This window comes from Grampus griseus (assembly GCF_964374135.1).
Source record: "Grampus griseus genome assembly, chromosome: 3".
NCBI classification, from domain to species: Eukaryota; Metazoa; Chordata; class Mammalia; order Artiodactyla; family Delphinidae; genus Grampus; species Grampus griseus.
In genome coordinates this window covers 117,532,823-117,558,392 of record NC_139019.1, presented here as the reverse complement: position 1 = coordinate 117,558,392, position 25,570 = coordinate 117,532,823, and the positions used below count along the sequence as shown (strand labels likewise).

General features: G+C 44.7%; 2 protein-coding genes across 2 annotated transcripts in view; both read right to left on the bottom strand.

Annotated features, from left to right (window-relative positions):
- Window positions 1-25,570, bottom strand: part of LOC309819883 (uncharacterized protein) — a gene marked incomplete at its 5' end in the record, with an annotated part of 124,909 nt that overhangs the window by 96,404 nt on the left and 2,935 nt on the right. Inside the window, 4 exons of the mRNA XM_082650334.1 lie at window positions 6,601-9,218; window positions 11,167-13,441; window positions 16,237-18,670; window positions 23,666-23,825. Coding sequence (XP_082506460.1) covers window positions 6,601-9,218; window positions 11,167-13,441; window positions 16,237-18,670; window positions 23,666-23,825 — 7,487 coding nt within the window. The remainder of the gene's footprint in view (window positions 1-6,600; window positions 9,219-11,166; window positions 13,442-16,236; window positions 18,671-23,665; window positions 23,826-25,570) is intronic.
- On the bottom strand, window positions 21,227-23,756 carry LOC309819606 (protocadherin gamma-B4; the record flags this gene model as incomplete). Its single annotated transcript, XM_082649945.1, has 1 exon — window positions 21,227-23,756. Exon 1 carries the CDS (start codon window positions 23,636-23,638, stop codon window positions 21,227-21,229), a length of 2,412 nt encoding a protein of 803 aa, XP_082506071.1. The 5' UTR covers window positions 23,639-23,756.

Genomic DNA, 25,570 nt, shown 5'->3' with positions numbered 1-25,570 from the left:
GTTACTGCACCCACTGTGTATGCAATAGAAAACAAACGCTACTCTATTTTTTGTTGTATATTTTATTTTATTTTACATTACTTCTTTGGTTCCTCAACTGACATCCTTAAATCAACTACTATTTGTAGTTTTCTTACTCGGTGGAATAAAAGTACCTCAAAGTATTAAATGATAATAGTTGATTGAATATATATTTGCAACACTAATTTTTCCAATAGAAATATATCCACTTTAAAAGGTAAGTAATGCTTACTTTCTTTTCTATGAGCTTCTAGCTATATTCAGAAAATTCTTACAATTTTATTTGAAATTCTGATTTAAATGGTCCAACTGTGTTTAGTAGACACTTATACAGAGACTATGAGATATACCCCTTAAAATTCCACTTAGAATTTTAAAATTTTAGATTGATCAATCAACGAATTAATTATATTTGTTTAGCATTAAGATTGTGTAAAATGTTTTCAAGTTTTTCTAAAATAGTTTTACTGAGCCTCAATGAATTTTTTGAAAATATATATTTTTATTACAGGCATATATTATTAGAAGTTAACTTGACCTATTTAAATGAGTTGAGCTGGTAATCACAAACTAAAAGGAACATGTCTGTATTGCACTGGGAAGAGAAATACAAGTGCTACAATTTTAAAAACCGGAGTTAGAAATAGTGATGTAGGTTTTTGAAAAATACGTATTTATGTCAAATGACCTGTTTTCACCAGGGATGCCTATATAAATAATCTCTTCTTTGCATGTTGTATGGAAGCCCAAAGTAAAGTGGCGTACACATCTTCGGTTGTACATCCCCACCAACCCAGTAGTAGTTCTTTCCTCAAAGATGAGGAGTTTGGAGGTTGACTTCTTTCATGCAGAGAGAACAGGTTGTTCAGAAACGTTTATGTCCCTATGCCCCCAAGTATAGAACTCTTCAAAGATTTTACCTTTTGTCTTCAAAGATTGTATATCAGACAATCAGAGACAGAGATTGAGCACAGAACACAATAGCATTTCATTGGCTGTCTTGAAAATTCCTTATCTTGCAATGTAGAGAAAAAAGGGTTGGGAAAGAGTACAATTTGAGCACCAAGAAAAGTAAAAGGAAAGCCAGAAGGACCAAAACTTGAAGAGAAAAATTCCTCTAGGGCAGTTAGTATTAAGATTTTGGGCCCATAGGAAACCTGGCAATGGAATCAAAGTGTTGACTCCTCTACCAAGAAAAATGCATACATCTGTAACTTTACATGCAATTTCAGGAATTCATGGATCCGCTCACCATGCCCCCTCAAGTGCTTACAGTTTTAAAAATTGTTAAAATAAATGAAGATACCCAAATGCACATACAAGATCATTTGCACTACATGTTTCTTTGAAATGAGCACCTGCTGGGATATTTAATGAGTAGCTAATATTATTAAACTTTAAAAAAGACATAAATAGGGTATGGAAATTTCAACTTAAATCTCAGCAGATTTGAATAGGTTATTATTTATTCATTTAAATTTATTTATTTATTTATTTGGTAAGAAGCCAAGACCACAGCCTCTGTTTTGCTAATCTAAGCTTGACAAGATATCTCCAATTTAGTGACATTCTTTCTGAATTATAGAGCAATTTATGAACCACAAAAGTCTTGAAAATGTACTCAGCAAAAACTGAACATTGAGAAGACAAGACAGTGATTAGCTATGTATTTTCTAAATATGATTCTAGATGTAAGAGTGAAAGAGTACGTCCCAAATATGAAAAAACTAGTAGAATGTTACAGAAGACAAAAAAAATGAAACTCACCGGTGTTTGGGTCTCAGGATGTGAAGTCAAATCATTCCCACTCTGAAGTGGAATTAAGGCCCCAGGAGAATCACCACAAACTATGTCTTGAGTGGAATGCAAAGGATCACTACATCTTAGGAAATTAAACTCTGTCTTTCCAGTATGGGCAACGCACAGATTGTAGGAATAAGGTAAAGTTCCTTCACTGTAGTTGGGGGGAACCATGGGGCCAGACTTGACACAGACACCAGGCTGAAAGCAGCCCCAGGCAGCGGGGCTGGAGGAGTGTCGAAGGTGTAGGGCGACCGCCAGAATCACCGCGAGGAGGAAGAGCACCGAGATCAAGGCCAAGGCCACCACCAAGTAAAACTGCAGCTCAGCTTGGGGGTCAGTGGGCTCAGAGTGGTCACTGAGGTCCGGCAGCGCCTCCTGCAGGCTGTCCGCGAAAACCAGGAGCAGCGTGGCGGTGGCCGAGAGGGGCGGCTGTCCCCCGTCGCGCACAGCAACCAGCAGGCGCTGGCGGGCCGCGTCCCTGTCGCCCAGAGCCCGCGCCGTGCGCACCTCGCCCGTGCGCAGCCCCACGCTGAAGAGTCCGGGCTCGCTGGCCTGCAGCACGTGGTAGGACAGCCAGGCATTGTGTCCAGAGTCGGCGTCCACCGCCACCACCTTGGTGACCAGGTAGCCGGGCTGCGCGGCGCGCGGCACCATGTCGAAGAGCGCCGAGCCGTCGGGCCCCAGCGCCGGGTACAGCACCCTGGGCGCGTTGTCGTTGAGGTCGCCCACCAGCACGCGCAGGCTCACGTTGGCGCTGAGTGCGGGCGAGCCGTGGTCGCGGGCCTGCAGCGTCAGCTCGAAGGCGCGCAGCTGCTCGTGGTCGAAGGCGCGCTGCGCGAACACCACGCCGCTCTGTGCGCTCACGGACACGTAGGACGACAGCGCGCGCGGCTCCAGGTCGCTGGCCAGGATGGAATAGGAGACGTGGCCGTTGGGCCCCAGGTCGGGGTCGGAGGCGCTGACTTGGGCGATGGAGGTGCCGGGCGGGTTGTTTTCTGCCACGTGGACCACGTAGAAGGCTTGGTGGAAAATCGGAGCGTTGTCGTTGATGTCCGTGATGTGCAGAGTGATGGTAGTGCTGCTGGAGAGGGGGGGCTTTCCCCTGTCAGTGGCTGTGATGGTGACGCTGTATTCCAGAGTCTGCTCTCGGTCTAGGGCCCCATCTGTCACCAGCTTGTAGTAATTATTAGAAGAAGAATAAATCTTGAAAGGAACATCTCTTCCTATATCACAGGTGACTTCTCCATTTCCTCCGGAATCCCGGTCCCGTGTTTTGAAGAGGGCAACAACCATTCCTGGAAGAGAACCCTCCAAAATCTCATCAGAGAGAGAAGTGATGATTATTTCTGGACTGTTGTCGTTTTCATCTAGGATATCTATGATTACTTTACATTGGGTAGAGAGACCACCTCCGTCCTTTGCTTCCACTTCCATGGTGTATCTTTCTATATCCTCAAAATCCAGTGACTGGTTATTCTTAATCATGCCTGTTTTCTCATCCAGTGAGAACATGTGCCTTGTACTCTGAGCAGTGCTCCTGAAGTAGTAGTGTATTTCAGCATTGGCCCCCTCATCCTGGTCAGTGGCTGTCAACAGCAACACGGAGGACCCAGGGGGTAGATTTTCACTAATGCTGATTCTATATTCGTCTTTGCTGAACACCGGGGGGTTATCATTGGTGTCCTTGACAGAGATTTCTATCTGAGCGGTGGCACTTCGTGGCGGGCCCCCTCCATCCAAGGCAGTCAATATCAAGCTATGGGACCGCTGCTTTTCCCGGTCTAGGGGTTTCTCCAAAGATAACTCTGGGTACTTGCTACCATCGGAATTAACTCGAACCATTAATGAGAAATAAGGGTTAGGACTTAGCTGATAATCTTTAACTGAGTTCGTGTTTATATCAGGGTCAGTGGCAGGGTCAAGGGATATTCGTGTACCTGAAGATACAGATTCAAAAATTTCTAAATGTATTTCCTTTTTATCGAATTGAGGAGCATGGTCATTAATATCCTCAACAACCACAATGACATGAAAAATATTTAAAGGATTTTCCACCACGGCCTCCAACTGCAATTCACATCTTCTTCTCTCTTTACATATCTGCTCACGGTCTATTCGGTCCTTCACAAGTAAGTCCCCACTCTCCGCGTCTACGTTGAAAAGCAGCTTCTCCGCGCTAACTCGCAGCTTTCGAGCCGACACATCCAGGACGCTGAGCCCTAGATCCTTGGCGAGATGCCCTACCACAGAGCCCTTGGCCAGCTCCTCGGGAATGGAGTAGCGGATCTGCTCGCAGAGCGCGGGGTAGAACAAAGGCAGCAGGAAGGGAAACAGTACCTGCCGCCGGCCGGCCGGACGTCTCTGCGTGCAGCTCCCTCCCATTGCGCGCTCTAGTTCTCGCTGGGTCCCAGTCTTTCCGGAAAGCCAAAGAAAATGCAATCCACGGCGTCACTGGAAGAGCTTTCGGCCCAGGACAGGCGGAGCCGGGAATCCGTTTGTGCTGGGCAGAGCCTGCCCGGCCAGGAGCCTGAGTGCGTGAGCAGGTTTCCCTCTCTCTGTGTTGGTGGCTGCGCAGGAAATCCCAGACTGGAGGCTGAGGAATCCCGAGCGTCAGCGCTTGCCCTGCACTGGCCGACAGCGGCGCCCTGAGGCCTCATGTGAAACCGCAGTCTGACATTTCCGTCTTGAATACAATTTCTCTCCAGAATGTGTATGTATATACACACACATATACATATATATATAGTTATGTAATTATATATATGTATAGTTATGTAATTGCCCCAAATTCCAGTTTTAACAGCGTATACGGCAGATGTCTGCATACTTAGTTTTTCAAGAAATTTATTGTGTAAAATTTCAAACTTATACAAAAGTAGGGAGCATTATTATTGAACCTTCATATACCCATCACCCAACTACAACTATGATCAACACAAGGTCATCTTTGTTTACTCTTTATTTCATTCCCTTATTATATTGAAGCAAATCCAAGGTATTTTAATAACTCTTCTTTAAAGACAAGACACGAAGATGAGGAAGAATTTTATCCTTAAGCCTATTATATTATATAATCTGTTACCGAAGCAAAAGTCCTGCCTCATTTAAGAAAACTGGAACAGCATTTTCCAGTCTGCCCAGTCATTGATCCAAAGAGCCTTGTGTTCTGTTTTTAAAGGCAAGTGACATTTTTATGGAAGAGACTAGTAGTTACCTACCATGACATACAAGCCTTCGTCAATATCTGTTATTACATTTTTCCAAATTAACCATATTTTAATATTTATGTATACTAAGTACTAAAGGTTACTCCCCAAGACAGAAACTTTAAGTGACAGTTTCCCTACTGCATGGTTAAAATTATGACCCTGAAGGATGCTTTACTTTTTTCCTACTAGCTTAGGAATAAAGAGTATTTGAAATAATTATAATGTCTGTATGTCATAATGGATTTCCAGACATGTTAGCCCTCATATTCAGCATGTTCAGAATAGAACTTTGAGTCAATTTCAAAGCTTATTTTCAAAGTCTCCTACAATGCCATTTATTACTTGAAATAACATTGTGTTAAAATCACATTACAGGGCTTCCCTGGTGGCGCAGAGGTTGAGAGTCCGCCTGCCGATGCAGGGGACACGGGTTCGTGCCCTGGTCCGGGAAGATCCCACATGCCGCGGAGCGGCTAGGCCTGTGAGCCATGGCCGCTGAGCCTGCGCGTCCGGAGCCTGTGCTCCGCAACGGGAGAGGCCACAGCAGTGAGAGGCCCGCGTACCGCAAAAATAAAATAAAATAAAATAAAATAAATCACATTACATAATACATTATTCTTTTCCTTATGTCTAAAAGCCAGTAAAATATTCTTAGAATCTCCATAGCAGTTCCTGAGAATATTTTCCTAAACCATCTCCCATAACCAGATTTATTTCTAGCCTCAAAAGTTGGAGGATTGAGCCATAAAAAACAGTTGAAGAATAACTTTTATTTCCTATGTTTTGTCTTCTCACAGGGTCCAGTCTAAGAAACCCCTCTTCAGCAAGCATAAACTATAGGAGGTTTCAAATTATTAATAATCTGATATTATAGTGTTAGGAAATCAACAGCTCTGAGGATGAGAATAAATGATGTTAAAGTTTTTCACTATTAAAAGAATAAAGCATCCTTTTCTAGGATTTGGAAATGGATGATATTTGAAGTTTGAATTATCCTCCGAAATGATCTTTAAATGCAAACAACCTCTACAAACATGTGAACGGAAACACGTCACCTCTAAGGGGTGTTGTCCTGTCACAGAAACAGTAAAGAAGTACTGAGTCTGGGCTTTCAGTTGTTTTTATAAGAAGAATGCATTTCTTATTAATTTACCCTTACAAAAATAGCATCGGCTGCAGAAATGTTTTTAGAGTAAAAATTTCACAATGGGGCCATTGGAGATAACAATAGTAACAAATTTCAGGAATGGAAACCAGTCCTAAGAATTAGTAGTGAACCGTGGTAACCACTGAAGCAACCTCACCCAAAGAGCCACGCCCAATGCCTGATAATGAGAGCAGTCCCAAGAGGAAGGTTTCCACTGACCTTAGGTTAATCATTATGAGAAAGCAAAAATTATAACAACGATGTAACCAATAAATGCCTCCTATATATGTTAGAGCAAAAATTAGGCCCAGTGAAAATTTAAACGTATGGTGAAATATGTTAATATCAACTTATTCTAAAGTGCAAACACTTAAATAGAAAACCAAATTTTTTTAAAAGTAAAGGAAAAATTGAACTCACTGGAACCAAAGGGGTGTCTTCTATAGGAAACCTGGCATCATCTGAAGCGCACAAAGGCTCGCTTTTCTCACAGCTCTCCTGGCTGATGAGCGTGTCCGCGTAGTTGGGCTGCGGGAAGATCACGTGACTCCTCCTCGAGTCCGCTGTGAGCGAGACCTCGTGGGAATAGGTCTGCAGGAAAGCTCGCACCCCGTCTATGCCCACAAAGTGAGACGTAGGCACACCCGCTAACCCGCCTCCTGAAGCCCGGAGCAGATGCGACGTGTGCCAGCGCCTCAGCCTGAGCGCCAGCAGCACAATGACAAAGGCGAGGAAGACACAGGAGACCGTGGCCACCGCCACCACCAGGTAGAGAGTGAGGCCTGAGTCGTCAGGGCTGGCGGGAGACTCAAGGCTGCCTAGTTCAGCGAGGACGTCGGGGATGCTGTCAGCCACGGCCACGGTGAGGGAAACGGTGGCAGAGAGAGGGGGCTGGCCGTGGTCCTGGACCGCCACCACCAGGCTCTGCTTGAGCGCGTCTCTGTCCAGCAGGGCCCTCGCTGTGCGCACCTCGCCCGTGTGCAGCCCCACCGTGAAGAGTCCTGGATCGCTGGCCTTGAGGAGGCGGTAGGACAGCCAGGCGTTCTGGCCTGAGTCTCTGTCCACAGCCACCACCTTGGTCACCAGGTAGCCGGGCTCTGCGGAGCGGGGTGCCAGCTCTACACCCGTGGAACCGTCGGTGGGAAGCACGGGGTACAGGATTTCTGGCACATTGTCGTTCTGGTCCAGCACAAACAAGCTCAGTGACACGTTGCTGCTGAGAGGTGGGTCCCCGCTGTCGCTTGCCCTCACCTGCATTTGAAGATCGCGAAATTGCTCGTAGTCGAAGGAGCGCAGTGCGTATAGCACACCAGTGTTGGAGTTGATGGAGACATAGGAGGAGAGAGGTGTCCCTTGGATGGTGTCTTCGGCTAAGGAGTAAACAACCCGAGCGTTCTCATTGCTGTCGGGGTCGTGGGCTGTCACCGAGAAGATGGAGGTGCCTCTAAGGTTGTTCTCAGGGAGATAGACTGAATAGGAGGTTTGAGAGAAGGAGGGTGGATTGTCGTTGACGTCGACCACGTGTAGGGTGATGTGAATTTCCGTGGACAGGGATGGTGTTCCTCTGTCTGTTGCGGTCACTGTGATGTTATATTCAGAGGTTTTTTCTCGGTCAAGATTTCGGACTGTCAACAACCTATAATAATCTTCTACTGACTTTTCTAATTGAAAAGGTAGAATCTCCTTGATGGAACAAACAACTTGGCCATTCTTCCCAGAGTCTCGGTCATGTGCATTGAAAAGAACGATTACTGTTCCTTGGGGAGCATCTTCCCTCACTGGACTAAATAAAGATGTAATGGTCACTTCGGGTCTATTGTCATTGACATCTTCCACTGAAATGAGCACTTTGGTCCGATCCTTCAATGCCCCACCATCTTCAGCCTGTATTTCCATGTCATAAAATGCACATTCTTCATAATCTAAACTCTTTGCTGTTGATATTTCGCCAGTACTTTCATTAAGCTGGAATAACGGAGATTGTTTTTCACTAATTTTCCAGAATTTATAAGCCACTTCTCCGTTGGTCCCCTCATCCGGGTCGCTAGCGCTTACAGTAAGCAGCCGGGTGCCCGGGGGCACGTTCTCTGGGACTTTCACTCGGTAAATCGGTTGAGCAAAAACCGGGGCATTGTCGTTTGTATCCAACACTGTCACTCGGATGTGCACTGTGCTGGAGCGACGCGGTTCGCCTCCATCGGAGGCGACGAGGACCAGACGGTGAGCAGCCTCCTCCTCGCGGTCCAGGGCGCTCTCCAGCACCAGCTCTGGGCTTATAGTTCCGTCGTCTCCAGTTTGCACGTCCAGGGAGAAGTGGTGATTGGGGCTGAGCTGATAGCTCTGCAGGGAATTCAAGCCCACATCGGGGTCAACAGCCCCTGGGAGTGGATAACGTGTTCCGGGCAAAGCAATTTCGTTAATTTTTACTTCCAGATTTTCGACCTGGAATTTCGGATTATTATCGTTGATATCAGTTACTTCTATTTCTATTCCGTGAAGCTGCACCCTGTCTTCAACCAGGACTTTAAAGTTCACCAGACACCGCGCGCTCTGAGCGCAGAGCTCCTCCCGGTCTATCCTGCCCGCGGTGACCAAGCTGCCGCTTCGCGGGTTCAGAGCAAAGAGCTGCGTCCTACCTCTGGAGACGATGCGGACTCCCCGCTCCGCCAGCTCGCGGAGCTCCAGCCCCAGGTCCTTGGAGATATTCCCCACGATATAGCCTTCTTCTGTCTCTTCAGGTACCGAATAGCGGATCTGGCTAGCCCCGGTCTCCCACAGCCTCCCCAGGAAAAGGCACAACAGGACCAGTCTTCTGTGGTGCAGGCGATTCGTTGGAGCGGCCATTGTTGCTTCACTAAAGATTTTTTTCAGAATAATTTCTGTGAACGCTGATTCCTTAGGTTCTGTTTTCCTCCTGCAGACTATGGTGATCTTTTCCCTCAGGAGAAACCCGTAGTGCCTCAGGCTAAGAGGCTGAGTTATGTTGCAGCCCCGGAGTCGGTTTGTGGGATCCGAGCGGCTTTGTGTAGTTGCAGATCCTAATATCCAGACGGAGCGCTGACTGAGCTTTTCTTAGAGTTGGTGAACAGCGGCGCTCAGAGTCCTAAGCCGTTACTACACCCACCCACTCAAGTACTGAGATATGCAGTACTTCTGTTATAGATGACTGAAAAAGAAAACACTACTCTCTAACGATAATGATTTTAGATTTCTCTAATTGTGTAGTGCGTTCATATTTCAAATTCAGTTACCATTTGTGGATATTTTAGTTGGAAATGAAGTGGAGTGAAATTCTATTAAATGTCACTTTGGTATCAAACAAACTTAACTCTTATTTTTGCTAGAATTCTGTTCTCTCTCTCTAGATATGTAAATTATTCAAATTTCCTTTTTTATAATGTTTCAAATACTTTCTATAGGTCATTATTTTCTGAAGTAATTAGAATGTGCAATCCTCTTTGGAAATACATCCATATTTTTCTTAATTTTATATGTATGCTTATATATGTATAGTACATAATAATATTGAATGAATATAAGGATTATTCATCTTGAAGCTATTTTATAAGCCTAATTCATTTTCATAGTGAAATTCCTGGAGTAAGGTCTCCTTAAGATTTTCTTCACAAAAATTTAATTAGGCAATGGTACTAGATTTTATCACCTAATATTGCTAAACTTTAAATGGATTGGGTTTTTAAATTTTACATAGTTATGATTGTTAAACTTTTATGCTATCACAATTTTTTTAATATTTAGTTTTCTGTGTGAATTCATAGTGCATGCACAGCCTATGGCATCTGGAAGATTCAGATGAACATACATTGAAAAGTAAGTTTCCATTTCAATTCTTCCATCAAGAAATTATGCAATTTTAATTTAATTATAAGCCTCATATTATAAGGGTCATCTAAACTTATGTAATAATGTGGGGAAAAGAACACAAGATGTAGAATGAATTATTACCACAAAAAGTAAGTACCACAATAAGAAATTTCTTTCAGCAATTTGTAGAGAAACTATTTACTGAAGCAGTTCCTAGCAAAAAGACTGATACTTATGTAACGGCATCTTTGTATGTGCTTGAAATTAGTAGGTTTTGCCTTTAAAATGGAAAATTCAGAATTCTCCTTCCCTCCTACAGTTAGAAGAAGGATGAGAAAACCTCCAGTCACTAATGTTTAGGGCTCCAAGTAATAAAACAAATCCAGTGACCTTCCCCCCTTTCTTCTTCAAAAAATATAGGTTGGGAATGACAGCACATTATGGAGGCAACAACATTTCCTTTTCTTTTACCGAGTATCTCCTTCTGTTAACTATAAAGAAGAAGAGAATTTCATATTCAAGAAAACTTGAAGGAACTTAGATAATGACTTCGACTTTCTGATGAATTCACTGAGTCGTTCTCTACACACACACACAACACACAGTAATTTTTCTTAAAATTTTAAGGACTTCAAAGACTCATAAATAGGTAGACTTAAGGAACTAGACATGAGGAATAAATATAAGAAAGGGATGGAAACTGTACCAATGAAATCAGTGAAAGAAGATACCTAGTAGTACTCTTTTTGCTTTAAAGAATGAATTGATTGCCTACTTTAAATCTGATGTTTACTTATATATAATAAACATTAAAATATGTTAAAGAATGAGAAAAATCAATGGGTAAATTTCATTAGCTTAGAAAAAAGATAAGAAATCGGCAAAAGAATTTTGCGGCAAAGCAAAGAGCATACTCTCTCTTCTTTGTAACTCCGAACTGAGTAACATAACTCTATTTTATGTCACATGCTTACCCAAATCACCGTTCCCCATGATGATTGGATATACAGCTTTCTGATGAGCTATAATATTCCTAACACAACTACAAGATTAAAAATATATTTTCATATGAATAAACAAAATGGTGAAGATGATGAAAAGGAGTAGACACTTAAATGGAACTCACCGCTGTTAGAGTTTCAGGATGGGAAGTTGACTCACTGGAATTACAAAGTGGAAATAAGGCCCCAGATGAATCACCACAAAGTATGTCTTGTCCTGAACTCAACTGCTCATTACATTTTAGAAAATTAAACTCTGTCTTTCCAGTATGGGCAACGCACCGATTGTAGGAATAAGGTAAAGTTCCTTCACTGTAGTTGGGGGGAACCACGGGGCCAGACTTGACACAGACACCAGGCTGAAAGCAGCCCCAGGCAGCGGGGCTGGAGGAGTGTCGAAGGTGTAGGGCGACCGCCAGAATCACCGCGAGGAGGAAGAGCACCGAGATCAAGGCCAAGGCCACCACCAAGTAAAACTGCAGCTCAGCTTGGGTGTCAGTGGGCTCAGAGTGGTCACTGAGGTCCGGCAGCGCCTCCTGCAGGCTGTCCGCGAAAACCAGGAGCAGCGTGGCGGTGGCCGAGAGGGGCGGCTGTCCCCCATCGCGCACAGCAACCAGCAGGCGCTGGCGGGCCGCGTCCCTGTCGCCCAGGGCCCGCGCCGTGCGCACCTCGCCCGTGCGCAGCCCCACGCTGAAGAGTCCGGGCTCGCTGGCCTGCAGCACGTGGTAGGACAGCCAGGCGTTGTGTCCAGAGTCGGCGTCCACCGCCACCACCTTGGTGACCAGGTGGCCGGGCTGCGCGGTGCGCGGCACCGTGTCGAAGAGCGCCGAGCCGTCGGACCCCAGCGCCGGGTACAGCACCCTGGGCGCGTTGTCGTTGAGGTCGCCCACCAGCACGCGCAGGCTCACGTTGGCGCTGAGTGCGGGCGAGCCGTGGTCGCGGGCCTGCAGCGTCAGCTCGAAGGCGCGCAGCTGCTCGTGGTCGAAGGCGCGCTGCGCGAACACCACGCCGCTCTGTGCGCTCACGGACACGTAGGACGACAGCGCGCGCGGCTCCAAGTCGCTGGCCACGATGGAGTAGGAGATGTGGCCGTTGGGCCCCAAGTCTGGATCTGAAGCGCTAACTTGGGCGATGGAGGCTCCAGGCGGGTTGTTCTCGGCCACGTGGACCACGTAGGAGGTCTGGTGGAAAACAGGAGCGTTGTCGTTGACGTCAGTAATATGCAAGGTGACAGTTGTGCTGGTGGACAGGGGCGGCTTGCCCTTGTCGGTGGCTGTGATGGTCACATTGTACTCCGGTGTCTGTTCTCGGTCCAAGGTCCCGTCTGTTACCAACTTGTATGAATTTTTGGACGAAGAGATTATCTGAAAAGGTACTTCATCCTCTAATCGGCAATTAACCTCCCCATTCTCCCCGGAATCTCTGTCATGTATTTTGATCAAAGCAATTAGCGTTCCCGGCACTGCGTTTTCCAGAATCATTTCGACTAGGGAATGAAACGTAACATCTGGCCTATTGTCATTTTCATCTTGAATGTTAATTTCAACTGTACATTGTGCAACCAGTCCTCCGCCATCCCTCCCTTCCACCACGATAGAATATTCCTTGATTTCTTCAAAATCCAGTGTGTTTAGAGTTGTAATTTCCCCATTCTTTGAATTCAGACCGAAGACTTGCCCGGTCCTGTAGAAGGAATAAGTGATTTCTGAGTTGACGCCCTCGTCCTGGTCGGTGGCTGACACCTGCAACACAGTAGTGCCTGGGGGCACGTTTTCTCCAAGGCTGACTCGATATACGTCCTGGCTAAATACCGGGGGGTTATCATTGGCATCAGTGACCTGGATCCGGAGCTCAGTAGTGCCATTTAGGGGTGGATCTCCACAGTCTGAGGCCGTCAAGACTAAACGATGATAACCCTGTTGTTCCCGATCTAAGGGTTTCTCCAATACCAGTTCCGGGTATTTACTACCATCTTGTTTCTCCTTATTTATCAACGAGAAACTAGGGCTAAGAGAGAGTTTATAAGTCTGCAGAGAGTTCAAGCCAATATCTGCATCTTCCGCGACTTCTAATATAAATCGCGTGCCTGGCAGCGTAGACTCACTTATTTGTAGCTCAAAGGAATTTTGCATGAATTTTGGTGTGTGGTCATTAACATCCTCGATCTCCACACTCACGTGATAAAAGTTCAATGGATTTTCAGCAACAGCCTCAAATTCTAGAGCACAAGCCGGCTTCTTCCCGCATATCTGCTCCCGGTCTAGCCTGCTGCTAACAAGTAACTCCCCGCTCTCCGAGCTCACAGTGAAGTAAGGCTTCTCCGAACTGACCCGCAGTTTTCGAGTCGGTAACTCGTGGACACTGAGTCTCAGGTCCTTGGCGAGGTTCCCCACCACCGAGCCCTCTGGCATCTCCTCGGGAATCCTGTAGCGGATCTGCTCAGAGAGCGCCAGGCAGAACAAAGACAGCAGGAACGGAAAGAGCACTGGCCGCCTCTCAGCCCAGCCCCTCTCCCCAGCTCCGCTCCCCATCCCTCTTGCTCCCCTCAGCTTGCTCACCGGCTTGGAGACACCGGATTACAAACAATCTCTGTGCCGCAGTAGTCCGGAGCTCCGAACAGCTTTATTCCGGCGTGGGGGGTCAGGCAGGGTTTCTTCTTCTCCAGAGGAGGAAGCGGTGGAAAGGCTAGCGAGTCTGAGCTAGGAAAGTGCGCTGCGTCTGCGCGAGGAGGTCGCCAGCACCAAGCTCTCCACTTTGGCCAACAGCGGCGCCCAGAGTCCGCACTAGGAAACTGCAGCCCCCGCTGCTTAAGTTTAAACAGCTAAAATAATTATAACCGTGTGCCTAATTTAATATGCCATATTTTTATGTTAATATATTTAATACCTTAAATTATCAAGACTTCCTTAAGGTATCTTTTCTCTTGTTTCTAAATTATTAGAAATATCATGTTGGGCCTGTATACAAACTTACATATATTGGTCCATTTATTTCACCATTCTACAAACATACATTGAACTTTTGCTTTGTGCTAAGTACTGTCCTTGTCAGTGGCCATATAACAAAGAATAAGACACAGGTCTTGCCCTCAGAAAGTTTATTGTCTGCTAATTTCACGAATCGTTTCTGTTTATTAGCTATGATATATAAAAAAATTTTAAGCTTCTTTCACTGATTCCTATGTTTATCCCCAACATTTCTACATACTCAATGTTATTTCATATCACATATATTAGAGAAATCAATACTGTTGAAAACTATTTTGGAAAATTGTGTAATTTTGTACCAATCCTCAAACATCTCCTTCTGATCATCTCAGCACTCTCTTTACAAAATAATTTCTTTTTACTCTTCTATCTCAAGAAGTATTCATTAAAAAAAACTGTCCCTATGATGTAGCCAGGATATTATTAACTGTACCTCCTACCTCATATCTCAAAATTAACTGGCTTATGTCATACCCAATATCACATATAAATTCATCCTTAAAATGTATTGAAATGTTAGTCTATCCTTCAATACAAAGTCACAAAGGGATACTCTAATAGAATGCATTAGCTCCTTATCTATGTACTTCTGTTATGCTAAAGTAATGGCTTCAGAATTGGAGGAATTGAGCTCATGGTAAATGTATTTACATAAATTCACTGAATGTAGTGACACCTGTTCTAATTATTTTACTCCATTTGTTTAAAAAATTTTGCAATTAGTGAATGCTTTGAGCAAGAGTATTGGGGCAACTTTCCACACACTTTTTAAATTTGCAAAGTGTCAACAAAATAGTTGTCTCCTCAAGTGACTGTACACCCAAACACTACAGAAAATATGAAGTTAACTCCTACCCATTGTATACGCAAAATTGGAAGGAACACAGCACAATCCCTGGGAAATGTCCTTTTAATTACTAATGAATAATTCATTGTGATTTCCACTCTCATCTGATGACAAATCAGAGGTTAGTTTTATTTAAATGCTATAACAAGGGATATGGAAGTCATATAGTCCAGACAGAATCATTTTTAATTGAATTTTAATCATTTTTAATTGAATCATTTTTGATTGGTTTGTTTAGAATTTGTGTACATGTAACTTCTGTTCTTAAAACCAACACTCTTGAACTCTAACCATGAGAACACAGCACATTTCACATGGCTGTACAATCAAAACAGCTCATTGGAATTCTAATGAAACGCGTTCTTCTGTATTTTACAAAAGTCATTTTCAACAATTTAAAATGACATGTTATTGCAAATTTGATGGGGGCACGGGGCAATGACCATTTTAGGCTTCAGATTCTATGTCTCTATTGGTATGAGTCCTGGGTGACCACTGACACACAAAAACAGTGGTGTGTGTGTTAGGGACCAGTCTCATCTACCACCACCCTTTAAAATATGTTTGTTTTGAAATATAAGAAGTATTAAAGGTTTGAACGGTAGTGATCCAGATGCAGGGCTCAGAAAAGAGGTTTAAAGTGAAGAAAATTTCAAGAGCCTAGTTTTAGTTTTAGCAAAGAATTCTTAGGATTCTTTGCAATCCTAAGAATCCTAAAAATTCTGAGATGCATTTTACTTTTATTAAGCTAATACAAGGGTTTAGAAGCCTCAATAATGGGTTTTTTTTTGTTGTTTTTTTTTGCGGTATGTGGGCATCTCACTGCTGTGGCCTCTCCCGTTGCGGAGCACAGGCTCCGGACGCGCAGGCTCAGCGGCCATGGCGCACGGGCCCATCTGCTCCGCGGCATGTGGGATCTTCCTGGACCAGGGCACGAACCCATGTCCCCTGCATTGGCAGGCGGACTCTCAACCACTGCGCCACCAGGGAAGCCCCTCAATAATGTTTTGTAAGTTTTAATTTATATGTATACATATATGTGTGTGTATATACACACACACACATATATTCCTATATATAAAACGAACTGACCATATGTGATTGGGTAACTATTTCTTAAGTGAATAAGTAATAATTGTGGTAAAATACCGAAGGCTTTAAGAGGTCAAGAGTTCATATTTAAACAATCTTGTCTAAGCCTTTGGAAAGCAGATAAAACAATTATGTTGATTAGAACTCAATTTTATGGTATCACTAACACAAACCCAGAACTTTGTGGTACACCTCAAAAATTATTTTTAAACTTTCTTCACAATGCATGTTTCAAAACACAACTTAAATGTATAAAAAATATAATTCCTCTAAGAAATAAACGTAAACAAAGAACTGAACTCACCTGAACAGAAGCAGCTTCATCCCTACATTCACGAAAATCTCTGGATGTTAACAAGGAATCCTTTTTCTCACAGCTCTCCTGGCTGATGAGCGTGTCCGCATAGTTGGGATGAGGGAAGATCACGTGACTCCCCCGCGAATCAGAGGTAAGGGAGACCTCATGGGAATAGGTCTTCAGGAAAGCCTGTACTCCCTCCATGCCCACAAAGCCTGAGGCTGGCAGGCCTGCCAACCCGACGCCCGAAGCCTGGAGAAGACTCGACTTGTGCCACCGCCACAGTCTGAGAGCCAGCAGCACAATGACAAAGGCGAGGAAGATGCAGGAAACAACGGCCACTGCCACCACCAAGTACAGTGTGAGGTCTGAATCATCAGAGCTGGTGGGGGTCCTGATACTACCCAGGTCGGCAAGGACTTCTGGGATGCTGCTGGCCACAGCCACGGTGAGTGTGACGGTGGCAGAGAGAGGGGGCTGGCCATGGTCCTGGACCGCCACCACCAGGCTCTGCTTGAGTGCGTCTCTGTCCAGCAGGGCCCTCGCTGTGCGCACCTCACCCGTGTGCAGCCCCACCGTGAAGAGACCTGGATCGCTGGCCTTGAGCAGGCGGTAGGACAGCCAGGCATTCTGACCTGAGTCTCTGTCCACAGCCACCACCTTGGTCACCAGGTAGCCGGGCTCTGCAGAGCGGGGTGCCAGCTCTACACCCGTGGAACCGTCGGTGGGAAGCATGGGGTACAGGATCTCTGGCACATTGTCATTCTGGTCCAGGATGAACAGGCTCAGTGATACGTTGCTGCTGAGTGGAGGGTCCCCACTGTCACTGGCTGTCACCAGTAGCTGCAAGTCTTGGATCTGCTCATAGTCAAAGGAGCGCAGCGCATATAGGACGCCAGTGTCAGAGTTGATGGAGACATAAGACGAGAGAGGCGTCGCCATGATGGTGTCTTTGGTCAGAGAGTAAGTGACCTGGGCATTGTTGCCACTGTCAGGGTCATGGGCCGTCACAGAGAAGATGGAGGCGCCTCTGGGGTTGTTCTCCGGGATATCGGCTGAGTAGGAGGCATGAGGGAAAATGGGTGGATTGTCGTTGGTGTCTGCCACGTGCACGGCAATATGAATTTCAGTAGATAGAGGTGGGGTTCCTAGATCTGAGGCCATCACTGTTATATTATACATAGAGATCTTTTCTCGGTCCAAATATTCCCATATCACCAATCTATAATAATTATCTATTGATTTTTCTAATTGAAAAGGTAAGTTATCATGTGTGTAACAGACAACTTGACCATTCTTCCCAGAGTCTCGGTCATGCACATTCAAGAAGGCAATTACTGTCCCAGGAAGAGTATTTTCCAAGACTGGGCTAAACAAAGATGTAATGGTCACTTCGGGTCTGTTATCGTTGACATCTTCCACTGAAATGAGCACTTTGGTCCGTCCCAGAAGTGCCCCCACATCTTCAGCCTGTATTTCCATGTCATAAAATGCACATTCTTCATAATCTAAACTCTTTGCTGTTGATATTTCGCCAGTATTTTCATTAAGCTGGAATAACGGAGATTGTTTTTCACTAATTTTCCAGAATTTATAAGCCACTTCTCCGTTGGTCCCCTCATCCGGGTCGCTAGCGCTTACAGTAAGCAGCCGGGTGCCCGGGGGCACGTTCTCTGGGACTTTCACTCGGTAAATCGGTTGAGCAAAAACCGGGGCATTGTCGTTTGTATCCAACACTGTCACTCGGATGTGCACTGTGCTGGAGCGACGCGGTTCGCCTCCATCGGAGGCGACGAGGACCAGACGGTGAGCAGCCTCCTCCTCGCGGTCCAGGGCGCTCTCCAGCACCAGCTCTGGGCTTATAGTTCCGTCGTCTCTAGTTTGCACGTCCAGGGAGAAGTGGTGATTGGGGCTGAGCTGATAGCTCTGCAGGGAATTCAAGCCCACATCGGGGTCAACAGCCCCTGGGAGTGGATAACGTGTTCCGGGCAAAGCAATTTCGTTAATTTTTACTTCCACATTGTCGACCTGGAACTTCGGATTATTATCGTTGATATCAGTGATTTCTATTTCTATTCCCCAAAGTTTCCCTTTATCCTCAACCAGGATGTTAATATTTACAAGACACCGCGCGCTCTGAGCGCAGAGCTCCTCCCGGTCTATCCTGCCCGCGGTGACTAAGCTGCCGCTTCCCGGGTTCAAAGCAAAGAGCTGCCTCCTACCTCTGGAGACGATGTGGACTCCGTGCTGCGCCAGCTCTTGTGACTCCAGCCCCAGGTCCTTGGAGATGTTCCCCACGAAGTATCCTTTGTCGCTCTCTTCAGGCACGGAGTAGTGGATCTGTCCTCTCCCGATCTCCCCTAGCGTGCCCAGGAGCGCGCACAGCAGTACCAGATCGCCGCGTCCTCGGTAATTCTTTGGAGTGGCCATTGTTCTTTCACTAAGGAATCCACTCAGAATCTTCACTGGGCATATATGTCTTCTTTACCTTGTTGCTGCTTTGCAGATCATCTTATGGAAAGCTGGAGTTTCCCAAATTTAGGGGCGGAATTTTGCTGCAGTCCTGCAGTTAGTTTGTGAGATCTGCGGGTCTTTGTGAGGTGGGAGCCCAGAGTATCCGGACGGTTTTTGGTTGCATTTATCTCCAAGTAGGTGAACAGCGGCGCTTAGAGTCCTAGGCAGTTACTGCACTCAGATTTGTAATATTGCATGCTAGATTACTTAGGAAAAAGTTACTACTTGCTTTTTATAGTTTGGAATAATTTATCTCTGAATTCATATTTTAAAAGTAATTGCCAAGAAGTGTGGGATGAAGTATGGTTAAAGTCTTACAAAGTATTATTAAATGATCAGATTTTGGGGTTAGTGTCATATTAAATTACTCAAATTTCTGGAATATATTTACTCTGTTAAAAATAAAATTTTATTTCTTATTATGCTCTAAGCTTTATTGTTAATATCTTCAATATCTATTATCAAATAAGAACTATAGTTATCACTGGAAATTAATTCATTTTTAGACTAAAATACACCTATTGGAGATGACTGACCCAGAAGTTGTTTTATTTGGTTTAAAACAATTAATATTTATAGTAAGCTTCCTGTAGAGTTGTTGCCTTTTAATATTCTTTTTAAAATGGCATTTTAATTACACATTAATAATAATGTTTTCAAATTAATTTTGTGATGTTTTACTAGGATATGTACTTTTACTTTGAAGTTTTATCAGAGATTATTTAAATTTTATATATTTTCTATTTGAATAGAAAATACTTGAAAGATACAAATGAATATACAATGAAAAGCAAGTTTCCGTCCTATTCTTCTGCCAGTGAGAGATGATTACATTTTAAAGCCGACTTAGTTAACTTTTAAAGGTATACATATAATCTAAAGGTAATTTTACCTTAACTAGCACTTTGATCAAAAGAACCACAAAATTATCACTAACGAGTCAAAAAGTGCCAGTGCAAGAATAAATGTCTCTTTTCTTCAGCAGTTTGTACAGTGGCCATTAACTGAAGCAGTTGCTAAGGGAAATCTAGCAAAGGCCCGATACAATGTATTATCATCTTGTGTATGTACTTGTATGCACATAAGACTGTCAGTCTTGTCTAAAATTTGAAGAATTCAACATGCTATTTTTCTCCTAGAGATAGTAGAATGACTAGAAGACCTCTAGCTATATTAGTTTAGGGCTACAAAAAAAAAGATATTTCAAAAATTACATAGGAGAAGTGTGTGTGACAGGAATAACAGAGGCCAAAACATTGTGTTTTCTTTGATAGAGGAAGCCTATAGAATGAGCATCAATACAGATTAATCCTGAAAAACCTATGCTGCAAGTAAGGAGAACATGCTTTTATCTTCTGGTGAACATAATGAATCTACTGATAAATAAAATGATTTTACACACACACACACACACACACAGAGCACAATGAATACAATTACAGTAGGCCCATCTACATAAAAATACAGGTTAAGAGACGTTATTCTAGGAGTTTTTGAAACAAAAGAGAAGTAAATATAGGAAACAATATTAGATTAATATGGAAACCATTATAGTTAAATCAATTAAGAAAACTACCTAATTTTAGCTTATATTTTTTCTTTAAAGGTTTATTTATATGACTGCCTACATTTACATTTACAGTATATCCAAGCTGAAAAAAAATCACAATATATTAAGCTGTGGAAGAAAAATTTAGGGAAAAATCTCAGTAGTTTTATGGGAGACCCTATAACATTGCCTAATGTTTCCCTTGTAGATAAAACCACAACTTGACTGCTTTGTAAATCTGAGCCTGGTAAGACACCACTGAAAGACACATAATTGCTCCGAATTCAACCTCCCTTGAAGAATGGTATGACAGCTTTTAGACTGGCTACTACACTCTTAAGACAATGTTTGGATCGAAAAATTGTATATAGGCACACATTGGTAATATCTTGAGTTTGGTTCCAGACCACTACAATAAAGGGAATAGCACAATAAAGCAGGTCACAGAAATTTTTTGGTTTCCCAGTGCATATAAAAGTTATGTTTTAAGTGTGCAATAGCATTATATCTAAAAAAATGTACATGCCTTAATTTAAAATACTTTATTGCTTAAAAATGCTAACCATCATTGGAGCCTTCAATGAGCCAAACATAATCTTTTTGCAATAGTAATATCAAAGATCACTGATTATAGATCGCCATGACAACTATAATGATAAAGTTTGAAATATTTTAAGTTTTAAAATACTGTGACACAAACTGTGACACAAAGACATGAAGTAAGCAAATGCTGTTGGACAAATGGTGTCAATAGAGTTGCTTGACCCAGGCTTGCCACAAACCTTCAACGTGCAAAACAACAACAACAACAATGAAAAAACAAAGACTCAGTATCTGCGAAGCGCAATAAAGCAAAACGAAATAAAACAGAGATACGCCTGTATTTGCTTGTGAATATGGAGAACTGTCTAGACCATAAGAAGCAGGTTATACTTACAGGAAACTCACCTGATGGGAGGTTGACTCACTGGAATTACAAAGTGGAAATAAGGCCCCAGATGAATCACCGCAAAGTATGTCTTGTCCTGAGCTCAACTGCTCATTACATTTTAGAAAATTAAACTCTGTCTTTCCAGTATGGGCAACGCACAGATTGTAGGAATAAGGTAAAGTTCCTTCACTGTAGTTGGGGGGAACCACGGGGCCAGACTTGACACAGACACCAGGCTGAAAGCAGCCCCAGGCAGCGGGGCTGGAGGAGCGTCGAAGGTGTAGGGCGACCGCCAGAATCACTGCCAGGAGGAAGAGCACCGAGATCAAGGCCAAGGCCACCACCAAGTAAAACTGCAGCTCAGCTTGGGGGTCAGTGGGCTCAGAGTGGTCACTGAGGTCCGGCAGCGCCTCTTGCAGGCTGTCCGCGAAAACCAGGAGCAGCGTGGCGGTGGCCGAGAGGGGCGGCTGTCCCCCATCACGCACAGCAACCAGCAGGCGCTGGCGGGCCGCGTCCCTGTCGCCCAGGGCCCGCGCAGTGCGCACCTCGCCCGTGCGCAGCCCCACGCTGAAGAGTCCGGGCTCGCTGGCCTGCAGCACGTGGTAGGACAGCCAGGCGTTGTGTCCAGAGTCGGCGTCCACCGCCACCACCTTGGTGACCAGGTAGCCGGGCTGCGCGGCGCGCGGCACCGTGTCGAAGAGCGCCGAACCGTCAGGCCCCAGCGCCGGGTACAGCACCCTGGGCGCGTTGTCGTTGCGGTCGCCCACCAGCACGCGCAGGCTCACGTTGGCGCTGAGTGCGGGCGAGCCGTGGTCGCGGGCCTGCAGCGTCAGCTCGAAGGCGCGCAGCTGCTCGTGGTCGAAGGCGCGCTGCGCGAACACCACGCCGCTCTGTGCGCTCACGGACACGTAGGACGACAGCGCGCGCGGCTCCAGGTCGCTGGCCACGATGGAATAGGAGACGTGGCCATTGAGCCCCAGGTCAGGATCCAGCGCGCGGACTTGAGTGATGGAGGTGCCAGGAGGGCTGTTCTCTGCTACGTGGACCACGTAGGAAGCCCGTTCGAAAACTGGCATGTTGTCGTTTACATCACCGATGTGCAGGGTGATGCTTGAGCTGGAGGAGAGGGGTGGCTTGCCTCTGTCAGTGGCTGTGATGGTGATGTTATACTCAGGGGTCTGCTCGCGGTCTAGAACTCCATCTGTCACTAATTTATACGTGTTTCTTGAAGTATTGAGTATTTTAAATGGAACATCACCTTCTAATTTACAAATAACTTCTCCATTGTGTCCGGAATCCTTGTCACGGATTTTGAGCAAAGCAATGTGTGTTCCCAGCTTGGTGTCCTCCATAATAAGATCTGGTAGAGACTGGAATATCACTTCTGGGACATTGTCATTTATGTCTAGGACTTCTATCTCCACGGTACACTGGGCAATCATTCCTCCACCATCCTTTGCTTCCAAAACTATGGAATATTCTTTGACTTCCTCAAAATCTAATGCATTTAGAAGAGTAATTTCCCCAGTATTAGAATTCAGGTCAAACTGGGTAATCTGGCCTGCTTCAGTGAAAGAGAAGGTGATCTCGGCATTGACACCCTCATCTTGGTCGGTGGCCATAACTCGAAGCACAGTGGTGCCTGGGAGCACGTTTTCTGGAAGCTCCACCCTGTATAGTTCTTGGCTGAATACTGGAGGGTTATCGTTGGCATCAGTCACTAGGACTTGTATCTGTGCAGTACTGCTTAGGGGTGGATCCCCGAAATCCAAGGCCATCAATGTCAAGTGGTAGGACGTCTGCTCTTCCCTGTCTAAAGGTGTCTTCAGTACCAGCTCAGGGTATTTACTGCCATCTAATTTCTCTTTAATCACAAGTGAGAAATGATCATCAGGACTGAGCTGGTAATTCTGTAGTGAGTTGGTACCAATATCTGCATCATGGGCAGATCCTAAAATAAATCGTGCCCCAGGCTTTGTGGACTCACTTATTTGTAGCTCAAAGGAATTTTGCATGAATTTTGGTGTGTGGTCATTAACATCCTCGATCTCCACACTCACGTGATAAAAGTTCAATGGATTTTCAGCAACAGCCTCAAATTCTAGAGCACAAGCCGGCTTCTTCCCGCATATCTGCTCCCGGTCTAGCCTGCTGCTAACAAGTAACTCCCCGCTCTCCGAGCTCACAGTGAAGTAAGGCTTCTCCGAACTGACCCGCAGTTTTCGAGTCGGTAACTCGTGGACACTGAGTCTCAGGTCCTTGGCGAGGTTCCCCACCACCGAGCCCTCTGGCATCTCCTCGGGAATCCTGTAGCGGATCTGCTCAGAGAGCGCCAGGCAGAACAAAGACAGCAGGAACGGAAAGAGCACTGGCCGCCTCTCAGCCCAGCCCCTCTCCCCAGCTCCGCTCCCCATCCCTCTTGCTCCCCTCAGCTTGCTCACCGGCTTGGAGACGCCGGATTACAAACAATCTCTGTGCCGCAGTTGTCCGGAGCTCCGAACAGCTTTATTCCGGCGTGGGGGGTCAGGCAGGGTTTCTTCTTCTCCAGAGGAGGAAGCGGTGGAAAGGCTAGCGAGTCTGAGCTAGGAAAGTGCGCTGCGTCTGCGCGAGGAGGTCGCCAGCACCAAGCTCTCCACTTTGGCCAACAGCGGCGCCCAGAGTCCGCACTAGGAAACTGCAGCCCCCGCTGCTTAAGTTTAAACAGCTAAAGTAATTATAACCGTTGTGCCCAGCTGAAAAACCTTTTTTAGATGTCCGTATATTTAATAACGTTTAATTTGTACTATTAGAAATGTCATTATCCCAACTTTCCAGGTTTTTAGGTAAATCAGGTAGGTTTGATATATAAACATCTATATACTGACATAATTATTCCCCGACTTTCAAATCCGCACTAGTAATAGAAGGATAACTATAACACAGACTTGGCCTAAACGATCTCAGAGCATAGTAATTGTGAATACTTATTAATTAGCAATATACTGGATAAGGTTTTATCTTTTTTTTCCTCGTAGCCTTTTCCCTTACTGTTGTGGTACCTAATTCAATTTTTCCAGAGAGCAACAGTAATGCTGAAATTGTCTTTTAAAAGGGCACAATTTTTTTTTGAGCACAGGCTCCGGACGCGCAGGCTCAGCGGCCATGTCTCACGGGCCCAGCCGCTCGGCGGCACGAACCCGTGTCCCCTGCATCGGCAGGCGGACTCTCAACCACTGTGCCACCAAGCAAGCCCTAAAAGTGCACAATTTATACTTACCTCTCTTCTTCCAAAATAGTTTCAGTGATTTCTTTATAGTAACATTTCTTGATTTTAACTTCCAATATCTCACTTAAAGAAATGATGCAGCCTTTTAGAAAAGAGCCTATCCCTCTCCTTCCCATTGCACGATTATTTTCCTGGGTACAAAATGCAACATAAATCTCCAAAACTACAGGGGAATAATATATTTTGCTTTGCAACACAAACTCACTAAGCATGGTCTATGTACTGAGGCACTTGTTCCCACTTCTGTACTTATCACATCCCGTAATGACGGTTGAAGGAAATAGTCCCTAGAAAGTTTATTTGCAATAGCTCATTGAATTTAGTGACGATTTCTCCCCTTTGTTTAAAAATATTTTTAATCATCTAATAAATTTGGTTGGGGGGTTCTTTTTCAAAATACCTGATAGCCACATTTCTGCCTCATAGAGTGTCAGTAACATTATCCTCTCCCCCAAGTGATTGTACATCTGAACACTTCAGAATGTATGAAATATACTCCCACAGGACTGCACAGACCTTTATATGCAAAACACCACATAACACAACATTATGCTAGAAAAAATGTGCTCTTACCTAATACTCAAAAGGTCCCAGTAAACAAGATTACCTTGTCATCAACTACTTCCTGATACTAATCAACTGATGTACTGAGTTATACTAAAATGTTGTATAACAAGTATAGAAGTAGTTAATTGCAGACTAGATTACTTCTAACTGAATTTTTCAGCAGACCCAATAAGTAAAATTCACTACTGGTCTAGGACTTGAGTGTATGAGATGGTTGTTTCATAAAGCCAGCATCCCAAATCTCCCACTTATAGAGCCCACATACACACTTTGAATGACTGCATCACTAACACAGCACATTAGAATTTGGGGTAAAAACATGCAATGGCCTATTTCACAAATGTTACTTATGACACTTGAATGGCATTTTATTTGATGTCACATTTTATTGGTTTTGGACAATGACCTTTAGTGTAGTATTAGACTCCATGCCTGTCATTGATAAAGATCTCAGTGAAGCCTGACACACACACATTTCATTCTTTAGGCATCCATCTAACCTTCTACCAGGACC